The sequence below is a fragment of the Mercenaria mercenaria genome, chromosome 19 (genome assembly GCF_021730395.1).
Source record: "Mercenaria mercenaria strain notata chromosome 19, MADL_Memer_1, whole genome shotgun sequence".
Lineage (NCBI taxonomy): Eukaryota > Metazoa > Mollusca > Bivalvia > Venerida > Veneridae > Mercenaria > Mercenaria mercenaria.
Genome location: NC_069379.1, coordinates 37,564,790 through 37,587,174, shown reverse-complemented (window position 1 = coordinate 37,587,174; position 22,385 = coordinate 37,564,790). Strand labels below are relative to the sequence as shown.

General features: G+C 36.1%; 2 protein-coding genes across 10 annotated transcripts in view; one reads left to right on the top strand and one right to left on the bottom strand.

Annotated features, from left to right (window-relative positions):
• Positions 1-22,385, bottom strand: part of LOC123542023 (multiple epidermal growth factor-like domains protein 6) — a 93,368-nt gene that overhangs the window by 53,918 nt on the left and 17,065 nt on the right. For all 9 annotated transcript variants that reach the window (XM_053531920.1, XM_053531921.1, XM_053531924.1 and 6 more), the window contains exons 5-10: positions 21,285-21,384; positions 20,454-20,540; positions 19,097-19,242; positions 17,751-17,862; positions 16,114-16,313; positions 262-480 (exon numbers count right to left, since the gene is read on the bottom strand). In XM_053531920.1, coding sequence (XP_053387895.1) covers positions 262-480; positions 16,114-16,313; positions 17,751-17,862; positions 19,097-19,242; positions 20,454-20,540; positions 21,285-21,384 — 864 coding nt within the window. The remainder of the gene's footprint in view (positions 1-261; positions 481-16,113; positions 16,314-17,750; positions 17,863-19,096; positions 19,243-20,453; positions 20,541-21,284; positions 21,385-22,385) is intronic.
• On the top strand, positions 2,189-4,637 carry LOC123543136 (uncharacterized). Its single transcript, XM_053531932.1, has 2 exons — positions 2,189-3,251; positions 3,639-4,637. Exons 1-2 carry the CDS (start codon positions 2,348-2,350, stop codon positions 3,761-3,763), a joined length of 1,029 nt encoding a protein of 342 aa, XP_053387907.1. The 5' UTR covers positions 2,189-2,347; the 3' UTR covers positions 3,764-4,637.

The following is a 22,385-nucleotide window of genomic DNA, read 5'->3' as shown; positions in this document are numbered from 1 at the left end:
CAAAGCCTATTGCAATTAGAGAAACCGTTAGCGAGCAGCATGGATCCTGATCAGACTGTGCGGATGCGCAGGCTGGTCCGGATCCATGCTGGTCGCAAAACCACTATGTTTGTTTCCTCGTGGCGCGGCTCATTTATACTGTGCTTAGCTATAAACTGTTTCAACCTTTACAAACAGTACTACTGTTAATACACACAGTATGAAGTAATTAATAGGTCATATTTATGGTCTAATGTATCTTTAAGATATAACACTGCGTACCTGTTTCCGTTGCTGCGGGACTGAATGCACAGTTAACACTGCAACCTTGGTTACAGAAAGCTCCCCACCTTCCGTCTATGCAGCCGTTTGTACAGTTACCGTACTGGAAGTTACAGACTGGGTTACCGGAAACAGGATCTGGTACGCAGTTTGTTGGACAGGTAAAATTACAGTTGGAGCCGTGATAGCCGGGATCACAGACCGGGTCGAGACAGTCCCCTGAAAAGAAACATTGTATCTCAATCCTCGAAGAGTCTTTAGTTCAAACATATCTGTACCCTTACTTACCATATTTTCATGTTGCTACAATGGGGAAAATATACAGTGACAATGAGTGTGCACTAACAATATTGTATGCATATCTGACAAGAGGCCCAACATAATAAATGTTTGGGAGCCTATTCAATTTCACTATAACAAAATAATAGAAACTCGCTTTAGTCGGTGCTAGCGGGACGTGAAGAGTGCTCGCCTTTTTCATTACCCTGTAAGAACAGATCCAATCAAACCGAAACTGCCATAATTAGATTAGTTACGCCCTAAGCTTCCAAGGGATTTTCATATATATTTTATTTATAGAGGAAGGACATACATGACTTCAAGATTTGCTGGGTCAACTTACTACATCGTTATGCACATCTGTGTAGGTACATGTGTTGTCCATTGAAATGTTTAATTCATTTGTTTATTTGACAAGCATTTAATGCACTTTTTTTTATCGAATTCAGGATTTAAATAACTTTCCTCGAACAACACTGAAAGCAGTATTGTTTGCAGGTAAATAAGCGCATACTAGTATATATAATATAATGTTCATAAATATAAATGGCTATGCATACAGAGACATCACCTAACTTTCTCTTCTAGCAACTGCAGCTGAGAACCAGTTATTGCAAAATATAAACCGGAAGAGACTCTTCTCTTTCTATTTAAATGATTTTTTTCTTAACTGGTCGCTACTATACCAGTATATATACTTTAAGCTCTAGCTTGCTGGCGGCAAGTGATTTTTGCCTTTGCGACTAGTGCAGACCAAGATCAGTCTGCATACCCGTGCTGTCTGATTATGGTCTGCACTGTTCGCTATTCAGTCAGTAAATTTTCAGTTAACATCCCTTTGAATAATATGTGATACTGCCAAAATTGAATGAGGGACTTGTCCATTTTAGAACTTTAGCAGGGTAAAAGTGTAAAATCCTTCAGCCTCAGTATGTTGAACAGTAGAATAATAAAAGGGACGCTAACTAGTTTTTATATAAAAAACACCCTTGCATACATAATATAAAATATTATCAGCTGTGATTCCGAAATGTGAGAACTTTCCTACAGAAATTTAACCTACATCAATGAAAATTATAGACTTAAACGTTGAAGAATATGGACCTATCGCCCTTAGTTAAAATGATTTTAAACGTAAACTAAACTTAAACAGGATAAGATCAAGTTACAATATGTAGTTTGTTAATGTACTTATTTTACTGGATATGGCAGACCCTTTTTTGCAGTTATATTACCTTCCTTCAACTTAAGTGTCGCCATTCAACATAAATACAGTCAAACATTTGCTATAATCCACCCCTAAACAAAGACCACTATTTTAAAACCTTCTTATAAAAGTCATTATTTTCTGTTCCAAGTGGATCATAAATAGTCAGAGATAACCTGCCAACAAAATGCACATTCTCATTTTCCATTAGGGTGGCCTTTAAAGACAGGTTTGACTGTAGAGCATATCGAAGTTAAGCATTAGTTTTTAAAGAAGAGGTCTAATTTTCAAACGTATGATATTACAATGTTCCATTTGTATGACAACTTTATCTCTTTAGAATATAACATAAACTATGGGACTTTAAACAAATTTCTTCAGCAAATACTTCCAACACATATCAGCGACGCGGAAGTTAAGATTTTGCTGTATTTAGGTCAAAACGATAACAAAAGCAAAACTACGTTACTCCGTTACCAGGCAAATTATCATGTTCGCTGTTTTCCTTTTTTGATAACGCCCAAATAAAATAAATTTTTAACGTTAGGACGACACTGAAAATATAGGTATTTAGTGTTGAAAAATCGTTCAGAGGCAATCATGACCATTCTTTATTTTTTGTTTCTGTTCTCAAGCACTGTGTCAGGATTTCTGGTTCAAAATGGATCCACGGGAATTTCCAGCTCTCAGACTAGTGCTGACAGAACAATACAAAACCTGCTCAATTTGATTGTAAACGAACAGAACTCGAGGCTTCAGCTGCAGAACATTGTTACGACTTTGAGCAACAAAATTGACCAGCTTGAAAATGCACAAGACCAAATGCAGAAGAATTCGGATGTTAAACTTAATCAAACGGAAAATGAAATGGTGAAGAAATTGAAAGAAATGAGCGCTAGATTAGTTCAAATGGAACAATTCAATACAGAGGTCTCAAAACAACTGGACAAGGAGAAAAATAATAGGGAATATCTAGAAGAAATGTATACAGTCTTAGAAAAACGTGTGAATAATTTAACAATAGAGTGTGGAACTAGTACAACACAATCAGAAAAACGTAATATAGAAACGACACTGAACAATTTGACAAGCTTGTTCACAATCAACCGTAACAATCTAACAGATGTGAATATGAAACTCATAAACTTGGCCAGCCTATATAAAAACGATTTCAACGCCATGGAAGTGAAGCTTCAAAACCTGACTAACTCAAGCAGCTATATGCAAGACAAGCTTGCTGCTGTAGAAACAAAACTGAACAACTTAACATTTGGCGAAAATGAAATCCATATTAGACTAAATAATATTTCAAACGAGAATGTTGCTCTGAAATTACTATTTCGTAATTTAACGAAACAGACTGAAACAAGAAGTAATGTAACTAACTACGAAATGGTAACATTACAGGCCACTCTGACACAAAATCAACATGAACTCGCAGTTATCAATTCAACACTTTCTGGTATGATAAAAAGTGTGACGATCAATGGTTTAATTAAATATCGTAAGTACCCTGAATGAATTTTTAAATTTATAAATACAAATGTAGTTGTTGGCACTTTTGTAACTGTATGAAGGTTGTTACTGTTGTTAATATTATGATATGTTACATAAATGTTTCATATCTATAACCAACAAAGACAGCAATAACTTCGTTTGCATTTCATTCGAAAATTTAATTTAACAAGCCTTGTGACATTCGTTGCAAGCTCTTTTTTCATCGGCTGTTCTTTATTTACGCATAATTATGAAGATAGTAGGTCTTGAAATGTAAAACACCAGCTTTTTTAACATGGCAAAATGGTGAGTGACAACATGCAATTCATGGGAGACAAATCAAGGCGAGATTATCTCTGTGATTTTGTCTAATTTTCAAATTATTTTCTTTAAGATGAAGCAGTTGGGTTCTCTGTCAATAACCCTGATAAATCGTCTGGAAGTCCTTTGAAGTACCAAACTCTAACGTACAATACAGGACATGGATACAACATGTCTACTGGGGTGTTCACATGTTAATATCCCGGGCTCTACTTCTTCACAGCAACTATGTTTAGATTACCAGGTGTCTACGAAAGTGTCTGCTTTTTCTACGTTAACAACAACGAATACAATAGGTTAAATAGTGGTGTCGGATCAGAAACGGGATATAATTCAGCAACGGAATCGATTGTTTTCATGTTAGATGTAGGAGACAGGGTTTATATATCGAGATGTAGTAACGTTGGTCACATGTATCGTTATACTAGTTTTTCCGGATTCCTTATTTCAAATTAGATATCCATTTAAACAAATAACTTCTTCATTGTTGCTTGAATCTAAACAATTACAAGTAATGTTACACTGCTATTAAGATAAATTCATGATATATTCTTGATCAATGAAGAAAAGTATTATAATGATCAAAACAATTTTTTAGTGTTCATAAAATGTGTAATTTTATAAAATATGCTGCAATTATGATAAATACTTGTGTGCACATTGAAAAGAAAAGATAGTGGTTTTATAATAATGGCCTGTATTCGGACTTGTCTTTCGCACATGTTTGACGGTATATGCCCACTTAAGTATTGAGAGTTTTTGAACATGAACATACCTAAACTGGAGAACACTGGGTTTAATGTGCAAGTCCAGATGACATTTGCTTGTTTCTTTGTCCGAGCGAAATACATTTCACCGTGTGAACACAAGATGTAATTAAAATATATGGTCACAAGTGGCTTAGATAGAAGTAAAAATGCACGACAGTGTGTTTACGAGTGAAAGATATTCTGATCTTATATGCATGCAAAAAAGACATTTTATTTCAAACTGTTGTCTTTTCCAATGGTCTTAACCACATTTTACTCATTTGACTGTTTTTGAGTAAAGATAAATATATAATATTATGTCATAGCTGTTTTGTTTTCTTTTGTTGTAACGTCTTTTTGTTCAAGGGCAGAATTATTAATTCAGAACTTTTAGTACATTTTAATCCGACTTTTACAGCAGTTTTAGTAAGGCTCACAGCATCAATCGTTTTACAATTGTGCATAAATATAGAATATTTTTACTGGAAAGAATATTTTGATTGAAAGTAGATTTACTTCATTCCAGTATATTTTTCATAAGTCCCCATCATACAAATTTCAAAAATGAATTAAGGTAGTGGATCTATTATGACATCGGCAATTTCCGCGTGATTACGTAAAATTGTGAAGGTTCTGTTTTGGCAAATTCCACGATAGCCGAACTCATCATTACAGTTCAAAAGTACTACTTTAATGACTCTTTTGTTATCAACATATTCCTATTTCTACAAACGAAATGTAGTTTTCATTAAAAAAAAAAAAAGACTGAAAACTCGTTTGAAACGGTGGAATTCTTTTTTTTTTTTTTTTTGCAACATCTTGAATAAGTGATGTGTGAATGTGTATGTAGATGATGTAGAAGTATGGCATACAAAATTCATTGCATGTACTTCAAAAAATACTGTCACAGAAATTTGGATATGCAAGACCCAGACACTAAAATAGCATTTAGAATTACCCGCACTGCTGATACATCCATTGAAATATGTGGGTCCTAGAGACTAAAAAACATATTCAAAGTTACCCGCAGTTCTGTCACAGACATTTGGATGCGTGGGACCTGGACATTAAAATAACATTCAAAATAACTCGCTGTCACAGACATTATTGAGAAAAAAAAAACAAGATTCAAACATGCTTGAACAAATCTAAAAGCGCATTAAATATCAAATAATACCAAAGCTTTTTCATCTATATATCAAATAATAACAAAGCTCTTTTTCTTCTATTCATCTAAAAAAACAGTTATAAAAATTCATAAAATGAATGTATCTTAACGCGCACATGGCTTGTCTTAAAAACCGTAGAATGCTGAAATTTCACACTGTCATTAGGTTACAGTATACTAATTCAGTTCCTTCTTTATATCACATAAACAATTAAATCTTGAGACCTCAATTTCAGTACATCAGATTATTTCAATGATATGAAAACCATATATAGCCAGTTAGCATTACATGTCTTCTTATCAATAACAAGAGGGCCATGATGGCCCTATATCGCTCACCTGAGTACCACTGCTCTTAATGATAAGATCAAGTTTTGACATAGATCACACAGGCATACACTCTAAATATCATCAGGATAAATATTTTCTTGTAACAGTCCCTTTTGACCTATGGGTCACATACTAGTCATTGCCAATCTCCATACCAAGTTTGAGGGTCCTTGGCTCAAATGCTGCATTTCTGTACTAGCATGACTATTCCTTACCCTGGAAGACTTAAATAACATTTAAAACCAATCTCATTAGATGCTGCTGACGTATATTCATTTACATACAATAAAGGGAGGTAATATGCCATGAATTCAGTCAAAAGTTATCTAACCTGATTGTCCGGGTCCATCTGATGGCATAAATGACATTTCAAGTCAGTATCTTCATTGGTTACTGAGATACACCAATTTTAATTTGAAACAAAGGGAGGTAATTTGACATAAAATCAGTCCAGAGTTATCTACCCTGATTGTCTAAGTCCAACTAATGACAATAATGAAATTTCAAATAAGTCCTATAAATACTTTCTGAGAAAAATCCACTTTTATTAAAATCAGGGAAGGTTATCATGCATTGGTAAATGCATGTAGAGGATACAGAGTACAAGCCTTTACAGTAATATATTAGAAAAGTAAGAAGTAGTAGAAATTTCTTACCATGGAAGACACAAGTAATGTTTCAAACCAATCTCATTAGAAGCTGCTAGGTATATTCATTAAAATAAAAGATAAAGTGAGGTAATTTGTCAAAAATTCAGTCAATACGTATCTTCACTGATTGTCCAAGTCCATCTGATGGCATAAATGAAATTTCAGATCAGTATCTTCATTAGTTACGGAGATATACCCATTTTAATTTTAAATAAAGGGAGGTAATTTGACATAAAATCAGTCCATAGTTATCCACCCTGATTGTCTGAGTCCAACTAATAACAGGAATAAAATTTCAAATGAGTCCTATAAGTACTTACTTATACAAATTCATTTTGATTGAAATCAAGGGAGGTAATCAGGTATAAAATAACTCCAGAACCTATGACTGGATCTGACAGATTGGATCTTGCACAAGCCAAAAACAGCAAATTTTGGCTCTTTAAGGGGCCATAACTCTGGAACCCATGATGGGATCTGGCCAGTTTTCGAAAGGAACTGAGATATTATGCCAATACAAGTTGAACGCAAATTTAATTAAAGTTGATTGCAAAATGTGGTCTCCACCCTGTTCACAAGCAAAAAGTAGCAAATTTTGTCCCTTTAAGAGGCCATAATTCTGAAACCCATGATGGGATTTGGCCAGTTTTCGAAAGGAACCGAGATATTATGCCAATACAAGTTGTGTGCAAGTTTTATTTAAGTTGATTACAAAATCCGCCCGCTTATCTCAGTAGGGAGAGCGTTGGTCTATGGATCGCGGGGTCGCGAGTTCGATCCTCGGGCGGGGCGTATGTTCTCCTAGACGATTTGATAAAAGACATTGTGTCTGAAATCATTCGTCCTTCACCTCTGATAATTCATGTGGGGAAGTTGACAGTTACTTGTGGAGAACAGGTTTGTACTGGTACAGAATCCAGGAACACTGGTTAGGTTAACTGCCCGTCGTTACATGACTGAAATACAGTTGAAAAACGGCGTTAAACCCAAAACAAACAAACAAACAAATGATTACAAAATGTTGTCTCTATCGTGTTCACAAGCCAAAAATAGCAGAGTTATGGAACCCATGTTGGGATCTGGCCAGGAACCGAAAGGAACAGAGACATTATGCCCATACACGCTGAGTGCAAATTTGATTAAAATCAAATACAAAATGATGTCTCTGTCGTGTTCACAAGGACGGACGGACGACGGACGAAGGGTGATCACAAAAGTTCACCCTGTCACTACGTGATAGGTGAGCTAATAAAAAGATAAGATGTCATGTTACATTTAAGCACATTAATCGGTTTTGAAAAACAATACCCTCTGAAAATGCTTGCGTGAAAATTGCTGTTGAGAAATTATGCAGACATTTTTTCAATGTATAAAACTGAAACAACGAAAGCGGTCTAGATCTATTCTTAAAACAATGAACACTAAAACTTAGCTATACAATATAACTGCTACATCCTTATTCATAATACCATACTTCATCAACATGGAAATACATTTTGGACTATTTCACATGTAACACTGCATATTTGGTGTAAACAATCCATTACATGGCCACTTTCTTAATTATGCCTTCCATCAGTTCGTCAAAAAGATATTTTCTCGTTTTGATTCTGCACTGTCAATGAAACGAGCATATTGCATTTCTGCACCAGGGTCTATATTTTTCAACGTTTAAACTGAAACCTAAACTTTAATTAAAAATGGAGACTATTCAATTTGTGATCATTTTGTAGGATGTCTATAGGATGACTGTCGAATTTTATGTTCATGCTGAGTTCTATCAAAACCTGTGCAAATATAACAGTGACCGTGCAAAAAGAAAGTATTGCAGCTTTAAACTTAGACTTTAAACAGGAAAGTACCAAGTTTGAAATTGCCATATCTATTGTGTTAATTTACTTATTCTTCTGGAAATGGCAGAACTTTTTTCTCCTTATAAAGACCAATATTTTCTCTTCCCGTTGTATCATAAATAGTGTAAAGTTAAATTACCCGTGTTGATAGACAACCAATCGGAAAAGACCTAAACATCTCATCTCCCACTAGTGTGGTCTTTACAGACAAGCTTTACTGGAGAGCAAATTGAACGTAGATCAGTATAAAATTCAGACTTATGTCATTAAGAAATGCGATAAAGTAGGTATATAACTGAAGGTTGTCGCACAATGCTCCATTTGTACGACAACTTTTTCTCTTTAGAATATAACTAGACACGGGTGCCCAAACAAACTGCGCAATTTCATGATAAGGTTTTCCACCTATGCAACTTTGAACCCATGCCTTCTAGGTGTATGAGCAGTTGAACACACAAAATTTCTTCACTATACCCTATAATGTGAAATATATAACACTGGTCAAAATTGTCACAGCTCATCATTTATAGTCATTTTCAGATAAGGTTGTTCATCGGAGCAATTTTGAATTCAGTTGTGTAGAAACATATGAGGAGTTGAACACACCAAATTTTTTCACTATGGTCTATTTTGTGAAATTATGAGATGGCCATACTTATAGAAAAATAGCTAGAGAAAATAATTCAATTCTAATGGTCACCTTCACATCAAGATCCTTCATCTGTGAAACCTTCAAACTTATTCTTTCAGTAGTGTTTGAGGAGTTTGACACACAAGATATTGCTCTATATTCTATTAGCAAAGCTATTAAAGGTCCATAACTGTGATAAAAATAGACACAGCAAAAGTTCCTTCCTTTATGGCCATCTGCATATCTGTGAAAGTTTGAAGCAAATCAGGCTAATTGTGTGTGGGGAGTATGACAAACAGATTTCGGGACGTACATACGGGCAGACGGACGTACAGAGAGCAGCAACGCTATATGCCCCCTACCCCACCCCTATCCTTCCATAAATGTGTGTGTGTGTGGGTGGGGGTGAAACAATGGGATTTTAAACAAATTGCTTTAACTTATTCTTCCAAACATTTCAGCGACGCGGAAGTTAAAATCAAGTTGTATTTTGGTAAAAAATGACTGCGTTACTTTGTTTCCAGGCGAGTTATCATGTTGGCTGTTCTTAATTTGATAATGCCCAAATTAAATATTTTTTAAAGTTTAGACTAATTCGAACTATAGGTATTAAGTGTTGAAAAATCGTTCAAAGGCAATCATGGCCATTCTTTATTTTTATTTTTTTGTTTCTGTTCTCAAGCACTGTGTCAGGATTTCTGGTCCAAAATGGATCCACGGGAATTTCCAGACTAGTGCTGACAGAACAATACAAAACCTGCTGAGCTTGATTGTAAACGAACAAAACTCGAGACTCCACCTGCAGAACATTGTTACAACTTTGAGCAACAAAATTGACCAGCTTGAAAGTGCACAAGACCAAATAAAGAAGAATTCGGATGTCAAACTTAATCAAACGGAAAATAAAACCCTGACAATCAATGGCTCAGCTAAACATCGTAAGTACCCTGAAGGAATTTTAAAGTTTTGTTTTAAATTTATAAATAGTTGCTGACAGTTTTGTAACTGTATGAACGTTGTTACTGTTGATATGTAAATACAAAAGTTTAATACCTATAACCAACGTTATATAACAAGTGCGGGAGGTCGTGGGTTCGATCCCCGGCCGCGTCATACTAAAGACGTAAAAATGGTAATAGTAGCTTCCTCGCTTAGCTCTCAGCATTTAGAGGATAGTGCTGGGACTGGTCAGCCCGATGTCGGTATAATGTTACTGGGTGGGTTATCATGCCACGTGTCTACGTCGTGATATTACAGTGAAGCAGCACTATAAAGTTGGACATTGAGCTCACTGCTACAAGAAGACATGTCGTTTATATGACTGAAAAATTGTTTAAAAAGGCGTTAAATCCGATAACACACATAACCAACGATAACTTCAGCTGTATCAAATTCGAAAATCTTTTTGCACATGCTTTGTCGCATTTGTGGCAAATTTATTTTCCACCGGCTGTTCTTTATTTGTATAATTAGGGAGATGCCTAGTCTTGAAAACTAAAACTAAATCACCGGCTTTTCATAATATCGTAAAATGGTCGAATAACAACATGCAATTCATTATGTTATTTTGTTTAATTTTCAAGTTTTTTTTTTCATATGAAGCAGTTGGATTCTCTGTCAATAACCCTAATACATCGTCAGGCAATGGTAGCACACCTCTGAGGTACCGTTTCCTAATATAAAATACAGGACATGGATACAACATGTCTCCTGGGGTGTTTACATGTCGCTATCCCGGTCTTTACTTCTTCACAGCAACTATGTTTAGATCACCGGGAGTCAACGACAGTTACTGCTTCTTCTACGTGAACGAGCACGCTTATATTGCGGTAGTTAGTGTTTCAGAATCACAAGACGGATACACGACAGGAACACAGTCGTTTGTTTACATGTTGGATGCAGGAGACAGGGTGTATTTATCGAATTGTGGGGGCACGGACCACATGTATGGCTTAACAAGTTTTTCTGGATTCCTCATTTCAAATTAGACATTCATTTGAATAAATATCCTCTTCATCTTAAGACGATCGCGTTTTAAAGTAATTTCATACTGCTCTTGAAAGAATTCAGATTGATCAATAAAGAAAAGTATAATGATCAAAACCATTATAAATTCATTTATTTACGGAAGCCTATTAGGGACATTCTGTCTTAGTTTTTATGCATTACCGCTTATGTGTGATGTATTATGCGTTAAGTATTATTTATTACCTCTTAGATTATACACGTAAGATAGAGGTGAAGCGGGAAATATGAACTGAATCCTTTTTATTTGAAATGTATAAAGTTTTCTTTCACAAAGCTCGATCGAAAAGCTGTTAACTGGAATCTACATTCCGCATGGAAAGCCTGATCTAATGTACTTTGTTACCAAAGTATTTGATTTGTATGATTTTGGCAAGAAAGTTAGCTAAGAAGATGTCAATATATGCTGTGAAATGTGTGGTTCCCGTAGGAAGATATGTAGTCAAGACTCAGAATGTCTAGTAAGACTGCTCAAACCTATAGTGTTCAAATTTCCATACATGTACAAGATGCTATATAGAGAGCTATTAACACTGATTGAAGAAAAGTTTGATTTAATCACTTATTAACATAATGAAAAGATCTTTCATTTCATTATATTATTTTTCCTTGTATCTGTGAAAATAAAGCTACTATTGGATATGATACAGATTTGGTTAGGGGACACTTCTATGACGTTTGAATCAATTCCTTTGCCTCAGGGAAACTGTATGTAAATTTATCTTGGGCTTAGAATATTTTCATCGAAATTCTTAGTTGAAAAAGGGACACTAAACTGCCGAAGTGATATATGTTTTGTTTTTAAATGTTGGTGTAAGGTGTTAAATAGCTTTTAATACTGGTGAAGTTATAAATGCGCTGGAAGAATGCTTCAGTCCTTAGTGCGGCGCGAACTGTGAATTCCTACTTAAGTCTAATTTATCTGCTATTGCATATATAAAATGTACATAATTTTGCATTAGGTATTTCATCTTACATCTTATGTCTAAGGTATTAGGTATTTCATCTTATGTCAAAGGTATTAGGAATTAGGTATTTCATCTTATGTCTAAGGATATACTTTAAAAAAAGCAGAAAAAAAAACAGAAAATAAGAAATGGGTTTTATTTAGTCTGTTTATGGGCAGTAATGAAATATATAATGCTTCAAGACAGCAAACTAAAATAAATCACTAGGAAATAACAAATGGTTTTTATCGAGTCTGTTTATGGGCTGTAATGAAATACATAATGTTGCATATGTCCTTTTGCACCAGTTTAAGCAATCCTCTATTTTTAGGAACAGCCAAACCCCGACTTCCTTTTACAATAAGTATATTTTAACTAAGTCATGGTCTGGTTTTGTAAACTCAAACCACAATACCAGATGTGCAACGTAATATGTTTAACTAGAGCTATCACTAAAGGTGATGAATGTACCCCCCGCATGCACTGACATAGTACATTGCAATTTGACGCACACAAGATTGCAAAATTATGCGGACTGTATGTATATCGACTGTATGTATACAGTATAGTAACAAAAAACAAAGTCCCATAACTATGCAGAATATTTATCTAAAAGAATGTAACATGCACCATGCACAACTAGGGTTGGTACTGATCATTTGTGTGAAGTTTCATTAAATTGTGTGCAAGGGTTTGGTAGATTAGGCACGCACAAGATTGCATATGCAGACTGTATGTACATAGTATGTTAACAAGAAACAAAGTCCCATAACTGTGCAAATTTTGTCGCTGAAAGAACCTAACATGCCCCATGCACAACTACTGTTGGTACTGATCACTTGTGTGAAGTTTCATTAAATTGTGTCAAGGGGATGAGGAGAGATGGTGTGCACAAGATTGTGTCTATGTATATAGTATAGTAACAAAAAAAACAAAGTCCCATAACTCTGCAATTTTTTTTCTGAAAAAACCTAACATGCCCCATGCACAACTGCTGTTGGTACTGATCACTTGTGTGAAGTTTCATTAAATTGTGTCAAGGGGATGAGGAGAGATGGTGCGCACAAGATTGTGTCTATGTATATAGTATAGTACCAAAAAAAAAACAAAGTCCCATAACTCTGCAATTTTTTTCTAAAAGAACCTAACATGCCCCATGCACAACTACTGTTGGTACTGATCACTTGTGTGAAGTTTCATTAAATTGTGTCAAGGGGATGAGGAGAGATGGTGCGCACAAGATTGTGTCTCTGTATATAGTATAGTAACAAAAAAAACAAAGTCCCATAACTCTGCAAATTTTTTTTCTGAAAAAACCTAACATTCCCCATGCACAACTACTGTTGGTACTGATCACTTGTGTGAAGTTTCATTAAATTGTGTCAAGGGGATGAGAGATGGTGCGCACAAGATTGCGTCTACGGACAGACGGACAGACAGACAGACAGACAGACAACCTGAAACCAGTATACCTCCCCCCCCCCTTACAACTTTGTTGTCGGGGGACACAGTAACAATCCTAGGTCTGATGACTCTAGTTTAAATACTTTTTGAGATATACATGACATATATTCGGACAGACGTACGGACAAGAGCAATTTTAGGACTCCCTTAGAACAACAAGAAACAAAAGCTGTCTGTTGACAGTGCACTCGACTTTTCGAAGAATTGATGGAAGTATGTGTTCAAAATATTAAGATTTTTTGACAAAAGAAAAAAATAGATAAGACAAACAATCTACCTGTATTTGTGGATCTGGATATATCTTGCACTATATGGCAATGTGTGGCCATGATGGTAAGCAAGTGTTCAAAGCTTCGAAGTTATATATCAAACATTTTAGACAACATATGGAAGTGTATGCGAAACGTAACTAACTTTTATGCCAAAAGAAAACGCCATGACTGAGCTAAAGACCTTGTCCTAGTTATGTAGTCTTGCCTACATATGTTTACTATGATGGTAAACAGGTGGTCATCAGAAAAAGTTGTTTAAAGGTATTTCTATTTCCGTCTCTAAGAGCTTCAGAAAGGGATCAAATGTCCCGTGTTTAAACTACAGACAAAGTTTGATGAAAATTCAGCAAAAGACTTTATGAAAAAAAAATGTTTAAAGGTATTTCTGTGTTTAGCTCTAGAGGACCCTACAAGGGGACCATTGCGCGTTTTAAAACAAATTTGGAAATGACCTTATAATGGTGGTACAGACCAGGTTTGATCAAGATCCATCATGCTGTTCATAGCAGAGGTCGTTTAAAGCTTTTTTCTAGTTTTAGCTCTTTAGACTAGTCAGTCTCGTGATCACCAAAAGGGATAAAGTGCCACAAGCAGTAATCGTTAACGTCCGCCAATTTTGTTTCCCTATTGAGAACTAGGCAAATCTAACTTTTGATAAGTAACACACAAGATATAACACCTAAGAGGTAATGCGTAACATGTAAGAGGTAACTGATAGCACGTAACACATAATATGTCATACATAAGAGGTTATGCATAAAAACTAAGACAAAATGTCCCTAATAGGCTCCCGTATTTATTCCAGAAAATCCTTTTTTTTTGCTGATTATTTCAATTTTCTTTGCACTTATTCTTTTAGAGTTCATAAAACGTGTAGTTTTGTCAAGTATGCTATAACTATGATGAACAATTGTGTTGACAGTTAAAAGAAAAGATAGTGGTATTGAGCAAGTTTTATAATAATGGCCTTTTATTCGGGGCTGGTATTACGCACAGGTTTGACTGTAAAAGCCCATTCAAGTATTGAGATTTTTGGAAGATGAAAATACCTAAACTGGAGAGCACTGCGTTTCATCTGCAAGTCTAGATGACATTTGTCTGTTTCTTCGTCCGACCGAAATAAATGTTTTTCGACGTTTGAGCACCAGATGTAAACAAAATATATATTGTTACATGTGGCTTTGATAGGAGTTAAATGCACGATAAAGTTTTAACGAGTGAAAGATATTTTGATCATATATGCATGTAAACAAGAACATTTTATTTTAAACTGTTGTTTTTTCCTTTGATTTTAACTGGATTGTACCCATTTGATGGTCCCTGAGTAAAAATAAATATATTATAATTTGCCGCAGCTTTATTGATTTCTTTTGTTTTAAAGGACAGAGCTATTAATTCACAACTTTTCATATATTTTAATCAGACTTTGTACAGCAGTTTTTTTGTTAGGCTGACCAACAACATTTTTCCACTTGTAAATAAATATAGCAATTCATTATATACCTACATAAATTCTATCAAAATTCTGGATTGTATTTCACAAGTAAATATGACCAGACAGAAACAATTCCGTATTGGGCCGCTGTCGGACCACTTCCATTGAATATGCATGAGCTGACTCAGTTGTATAAATAGCGCACACAAAAACATCACTCATTTCATTTCAACATCAACAGACATTTAAGATTTCTTTCGGTTACATATAAACAAACAAAAAGTTGGAGGTATATAATAAAAGGGTCATTACAACAGTAGCTAGATCTGGAATATTCTTTTCGGCTCTTGTGGATTTTGCAAGGAATGGTCACACTCGGCGCATGCGCGCCTCGTGAGATCCGATCTAGCAAAGTCCACTCGAGCCAAATGCAGCATCCCAGATAGAGCTACTGTTATAATAACCCTATTATATAATGAGTGTTTTTTGCAACATTTTGAATAAATTATGTGCCGTTGGATAAATGAGAATGTAGACCTACGGCAAGTAAATCTTTGCGTGCAGCGCGGAAAATACTGTCAGACATTTGGATGCACAGGGCCCAGACACTAAAATAACATTTAGAATTACCCGCAGTGCCGACACATCCATTTGAATGTGTGGATCCTTGACACTATAATAACATTCAAAATTACCCGCAGTACTGTCACAGACATTTGGATGTGCAGAACTAGACACAAAAATAACATTAAGAATTACACGCAGTGCTGACACATCCATTAGATATGTTGACCCTAGACACTAAAATAACATTCAAAATTACCCGCAGTTCTGTCACAGACATTTGGATGTGCGGGACCTGGACACTAAAATAACATTCAAAATTACCCGCAGTTCTGTCACAGACATTTGGATGAGCTGGTTCTAAACACTGATTCAGACATAACATTCAAATACAGCCACAGTTCTGTCAAATACATTTGGATGTGCGGGTCCTATAAACTGAAATAATATTCAAAATTACCTGAAGTTCTGTCACAGACATCATTGCCACAGAAAGGACATGACCCGCTACAGTCGTGTTTGTAATATCCGGCCAGACAACCGAAATCGCAGCTCCCCTGATCTATAGAACAGGTTCGAGCACCTCCAAACACCACACAGTTCTGGTTACACTCGTTCTGACATTGGTCTCCCCAGTAGTTAGGTTTGCATTTGGTACATCTGCAATGAAGAAAACTAGAGTCTTACCTTGATACCTTAACCTAGAAAAATTCTTAAGCCCCACCTACTTCGCTTTCAATTTTAAACTCTTCCCGATTAAAGTCTTCTCAAGGCAAGCGACCCATTCCTCACCTCCCCTCCTCCTCCTCGGGCAAGTCCACTTTTAAATCCAGGGTAATTATTTGTACAAATTAAGTAATGTCTGTTAGTAGATGCTCTTCCTCAAGCTATTGCACTTTCAAAGAAATGGATTGTATAGCATTTTCCTATATGTATATGTAAAGCAAGTGATCACCGGGTTGTACCACTTCACTATAGGGTAACGATTTGACATGTATAAGTTTGATACAAGCCGATTTGATGGTGCTACACGCAAAATACCTAAACCCAAGCTATTGTTGTCGTAAAGAAAGTTGTCGTCTTTGTTGCTATAGTAACAAGGCAGTCTGAAAGACAGCTAAATCCCCCGCCACTGCTATGGATAGTGAAAGGGTAAAACCTTTGATTTTAGCTGTGACCTTGACCTTGAACTGACACGGCTGACTCATGAATTCTGCACAACGTCTTGATGAGGTGATCATTTGACCAGTTTCATGAAAATCCTTCAAGGGGTTTAGGAGATACAGAGCTGAAACCTTTGACCTTCAGTTGTGACCTTGACCTTGAGTTGACATGGCTGACTCATGAGTTCTTGATGAGGTGATCATTTGACAAAAGTTTGATGAAAATCCTTCAAGGGGTTCAGGAGATACAGAGTGGACACCAAATGGAAGGCTCAAACCTTCGACCCTTAGTTGTGACCTTGACCTTGAGCTGGCATGGTTGACTCATAATTTCTGCACATCGTCTTGATGAGGTAATCATTTGACCCAGGTTTTATAAAATTCCTTCAAGGGGTTTAGGACACGAAATGGAAGGTTCAAACCTTTGACCTTCAGTTGTGACCTTGACCTTGAGCTGACATGGCTGACTCATAAGTTCTGCACATCACCTTGATGCGGTGATCGTTTGACCCAAGTTTGATGAAAATCCTTCAAGGGGTTTAGGAGATATAGAGCGGACACAAAATGGAAGGTTCAAACCTTTGACCCTAAGTTGTGACCTTGACCTTGAGCCGGCATGACTGACTCATGGATTCTGCACATCGTCTTGATGAGGTGATCATTTGACCCAAGTTTTATAAAATTCCTTCAAGGGGTTTAAGAGATATAGAGCGGACACAAAATGGAAGGCTCAAGATGATGGAGATGATTATTTCGTTAACGTAACAGTTTACGACGGACAATGGACAACACGTTAGGTTCAGCTGGATTAATATTAGGGCTAACTGGGATCAAAAGACAGAGAAAGAATAAGATAGTGTGAGTATTGCAATGAAAAACTGCAAAACTGTTCGCATAATATATTGGGGTGAGCAGTGCCTGAATATAAACTTACCTAAAGGGGTATCTCTCGCACTCGTCACAGTTTCCTAGATTTACGGCAGAGTCACAGGCAATGTCACACTTGTTGCCACGGTAACCAGGCTTACAGCCGTTCGCGCATGTGCCTACAATTCAAACAAAAAATATTATTTATTTATTTCACAGGCAATGTCACACTTGTTGCCACGGTAACCAGGCTCGCAGCCGTTCGCGCATGTGCCTACAATTCAAACAAAAAATATCATTTATTTATTTGATAGGCAATGTCACACTTGTTACCACGGTAACCAGGCTCACAGCCGTTGGTGCAGGTGCCTACAATTCAAACAAAAAGTATTATTTATTTATTTGACAGGCAATGTCACACTTGTTGCCACGGTAACCAGGCTCACAGCCGTTGGTGCAGTTGCCTACAATTCAAACAAAAAAATATTATTTATTTATTTGACAGGCAATGTTACTCTTGTTACCACGGTAACCAGACTCATATCCGATCGCGCAGGTGCCTACGATTCAAACAAAAAATAAATTTCAATTTATTTGACAGGCAATGTTACACTTGTTGCTACGGTAACAAGACTCAAAGCCGTTCGAAAAGGTGCCTAAATTTCAAACTAGAAAATATAAATTTCTGATTTTCAGCAGGCAATGCTACATTTGTTGCCACGGTAATCAGACCCACAGCCGTTCGCGCAGTTGCCTACAATTCAAATAAAAAATATAAATTTCAATTTATTTGACAGGCAATGTCACACTTGTGGCCGCGGTAACCAGACTGACAGCCGTTCGCGCAGGTGCCCACAATTCAGACAACAAAAAATCATCTAATTATTTGTATTTTTACTGAAATATATATGAAACAGAGAACATACATGTGACATATATAAAATACAAAAAAAAAGTCGAACGCTAAATTTCAATTTTCGAGCAAATCATTGAAAAGCCGACACTACTGCTGCCGATTTCGTGCCCTCCGTTGTCCAGTGATTAAAGTCCCCGACTTCAAACTACTTGTTCTTCAAAGCTGTGGGTTTAAAACCTCATTCAGGATGTAAAATTATTTCGTGAGAGAAAACCACCCAGTGGTTATATCCAGGTACCCACCGGTGCCTCAATTAATGGAGGGACACCTGGCGTTTTACTCCACCAACAAACGCTTGAAAATTGCCCTATGACATCAAATTAATTTACGGTGACACTGTTTTATTTTTGCAGACAAAAACATCTACCAAGTGTCGGACTCGAACATACGACCCCCTGTTTGCAAGTCAGGTACTCTATCAATGAGCTAACCGGGGTTCTGGTTAACCGGGAGCCTCGAAAACCAAACAAAACAGATTATTGAGACATTTTTCTTACCGTCCTGATAGCATAGTTCCTGGTTCGCGGCAGTGGTCGGTGAACAGTTTACTCCGCATGCGCCGCAGTATGGCCCGTAGTACCCGAGTGAACAATCAGCACAGGTGAGGTTCTGGGTATTAGTGTTGTAGTCGCATCTGTCACATCTATACATAGAGGAAATAAAGCTTTTGTAAATAAATTTGTTTCTTGTATATTATATAGTAGCCATTTTAAATATGGATGTATATTTGACTTGTTTATCTATATGTTTTACATTAATAATTTTGTTAATGTGAAAATGCATTCATTTGTTGAATGTGTAATTGTTTGTATTGTTTGCAATATATTCTGATAAGCACTTTTGAACGTGTACATATGCATGAAAAGAGTATATATAATAATAATAATGATAATAATAATAATAATAATAATAACAATAATAACAATAAAGGAACTGGTCGCCAGATTTTGGCTAAAATGATCCTTCTTTACAACTGAAGTTTGGTCAAATTATGAATATTAGAACAAGAGTTCTTGTTTCTAAGGTTCTGTATACACTATTTGAAAGTGCTAAATCAAGAAATAAAACATGTCTGAGCAGGGAATCAAACTCGACTTGCCCCAGCAATAAAAACTTTCCTACCATCTTGACAAATACATCATGGAGGAATTCGTGCCTAAACGACTTTTTATACAAGACAATTTACCTTCGATAGCCCCTGAAAAACGCTTTTCAATTTTATGTGGAAACGAATAGTAAAAACAACTAATTTCCATGCGTTTCCATAAATCTCGTATTTAAAGTTCATAAACTTTTTTTCTGATAACAGAAGTTGTTTAGTTTGAACAACAAATTCTGGCAACATTAGCCTATTCCCCTTGCTCATCCGCTTTACTTCTACTTAGATACGCTGTCAAGCAAATTGACTAGCAGTCATATAAAAGGGCAAATAATTAGGGCGTGTGTTTGAGGGGAGTGGGGGTGCTGCGTAGCCGACTGGTTAAGGTTGCTTACTATGAATCACTTGCCCCTCACCAATGTGGGTTCGAAATCTCAACTGGGGTGTAAATTTTTTCATGTGCTGGCTTACGAAAAGTTGATGGTTCTACCCAGGAGACCGCCCATGTCTTAAATGCCTGGAATAGCACGCGGGGTCCCCAACCCCCTATCAAAAGCTGGAAACGTACAAATAAATCTTGTCTTTCTCAACAAAATCACACAAACAAAACAAATGGTTCGCCAGTAGTTACAGCTGTTTCGATTATAATTTCTTAGTTTGAATGTTACGAGATACCTTTTGTAATGATGTATTTTGTATTTAAAAACTGTAAGCGAGTAGCTTTAATTGGATCAGAAATAAACAACCAATTTCACCTGGACAAAGTGCACTCTACGTCACATTTTGGACCATGCCATCCATCTTGACATCCAAGATAGCATCTTCCGTCGACCGGGTCGCACCTTTAATAGAACAAATAAAAGTGAATAATACGAAAATACAACGTGAAACTAGGTTTATATCTATGTGAATTTTATGAAGAAATTTGAACTGGAAGGCCACGATGGCCATATATCGCTCACCTGACTAAAATAGGAATATGATTTCAACAAACTAAGTAGAGTACCTCTACACAATGCTCCATGCAAAATATCTTAGCTCTACGCCTTCAGATTTTAGAAAAGAAGATTTTTAACGTTTTTCCTATATAAGACTATGTGAAACAAGTTACCCCGATGGGCGGGGCCAATTTTGAACTCAGTGGCATGATCTGAGTAAACCTGGTAGAGGACAATTAGACGATACTGCATACTAAAATATCTAAGCTCTGGCTCTTGAAGACATTTCAAGTTTTTTTTTTAAAGTATCCCCCGAGAGGGGTGAATTTAAACCCCGGAGATATGATTTGAACAAACTTGGTAAAGGATGACAAATTTAGTGAACATCAGTTGGACGGTTTAAGAGTCCGTTTAGATTAAAGGTTCTTTCATCAGTGGTCGTTTAGTGCAGTGGATCGAATCCAAGCTACATGCTAAGTTTGGTGAACTTCTGATCCTTACTTTTAGGCGATATTTTGACTGAATCTAAAAATTAGCGACGGACAAACCAGGGAAACTGCACGATCATATAAGTGAACATGTGAACCTTTGGCTCAGGCGACGTTTCATTTTATACGTATTGAATGTACTACACGAAACTATACTCACCTAGCCGAGCCATCTGATGGCACCACACAGTTGTTCCCGCACGTGTCACAACCTTCGTTGTACAGGTAATACGTTGCTTTACATGAGGTACAGATTGTTCCTATATAGGTTTAAGTGTAAAGGTTATATACCAATAAAAGAAATCGTTCTTTGTTTCATATAAAATTCAGTTACTTCAGATCCATTTAGATATAATTTTTTAGACTTTCATTCCGTCATAGACCTATTTTCCACAAGATACCCATGCATTCGCTTTAGGAAAACTAAAAGAAAAAGGAGTTGAATAGTATGCAGTGAAATGCAAGTAAACTGAAGTCAGGTACCCTCATACTGCCGCATTTCAGAAAGCGGTCCGCAGATGAAACACCCTACTTTCGTTTACAAGTAAAAAACTTGTGAATAAAAATATGAAAAGTGTCTCATATTATACAAAATACATTCCACGAGTGAAATAATGAACATTTGGCTCGCGGTTTACGCGCAAATGCGCTAAAAATGGAAAAAAATGAGGATCTATTTAAACAACTCGAGAACATATGAATATAAGTATGAAAAGTGTCTTATTTTATGCAAAATACATTCCACGGGTGAAATAATGCAAATCTGGTCCCCTGTTTACGCGCAAATGCGCTAAAAATGGAACGGACTTATTTCAATACATCACGGAAGCATATTTTTGACCGAATTTCTGCTATATATGACCTAAATGGGAGTCGGCGCGATAAAATCGCCATTTTGTAATATTTCGTCATTTAAGTTGGCGTGTAACGCTTTATGACATTTTGCTCGCTAAAATATTCTGTGATTTTTAACTTTTTTTTATCTTAAAAAGCGTTTGTCACCTTAATTAAAAACTTAGTTGGTATGCAGTACTATGCGCGTAAATCTCTCGTCAGTTAATTACGTTTCGAGGTTGCTGAAATATGTTGACATATACGCTTGAAATACACATAAAAAATGATATTTTCTTGATATAAAATATTTCAAAATAAGAATCTGCGAAGAACAATATTTATGAAAACTGAGTTAGATGGCCATTTTAACAAAGTACATTATACAATTATTGACTCTTGAGCCATTGAATATGATGTGATATTCACC

Bases quoted from the DNA above. Each gene is read 5' to 3' on its own strand.
- LOC123543136 (XM_053531932.1), top strand. From the start codon at position 2,348: ATGACCATTCTTTATTTTTTGTTTCTGTTCTCAAGCACTGTGTCAGGA. The intron at 3,252-3,638 runs GTAAGTACCCTG...ATTTTCTTTAAG, and splicing joins CAATGGTTTAATTAAATATC to ATGAAGCAGTTGGGTTCTCT.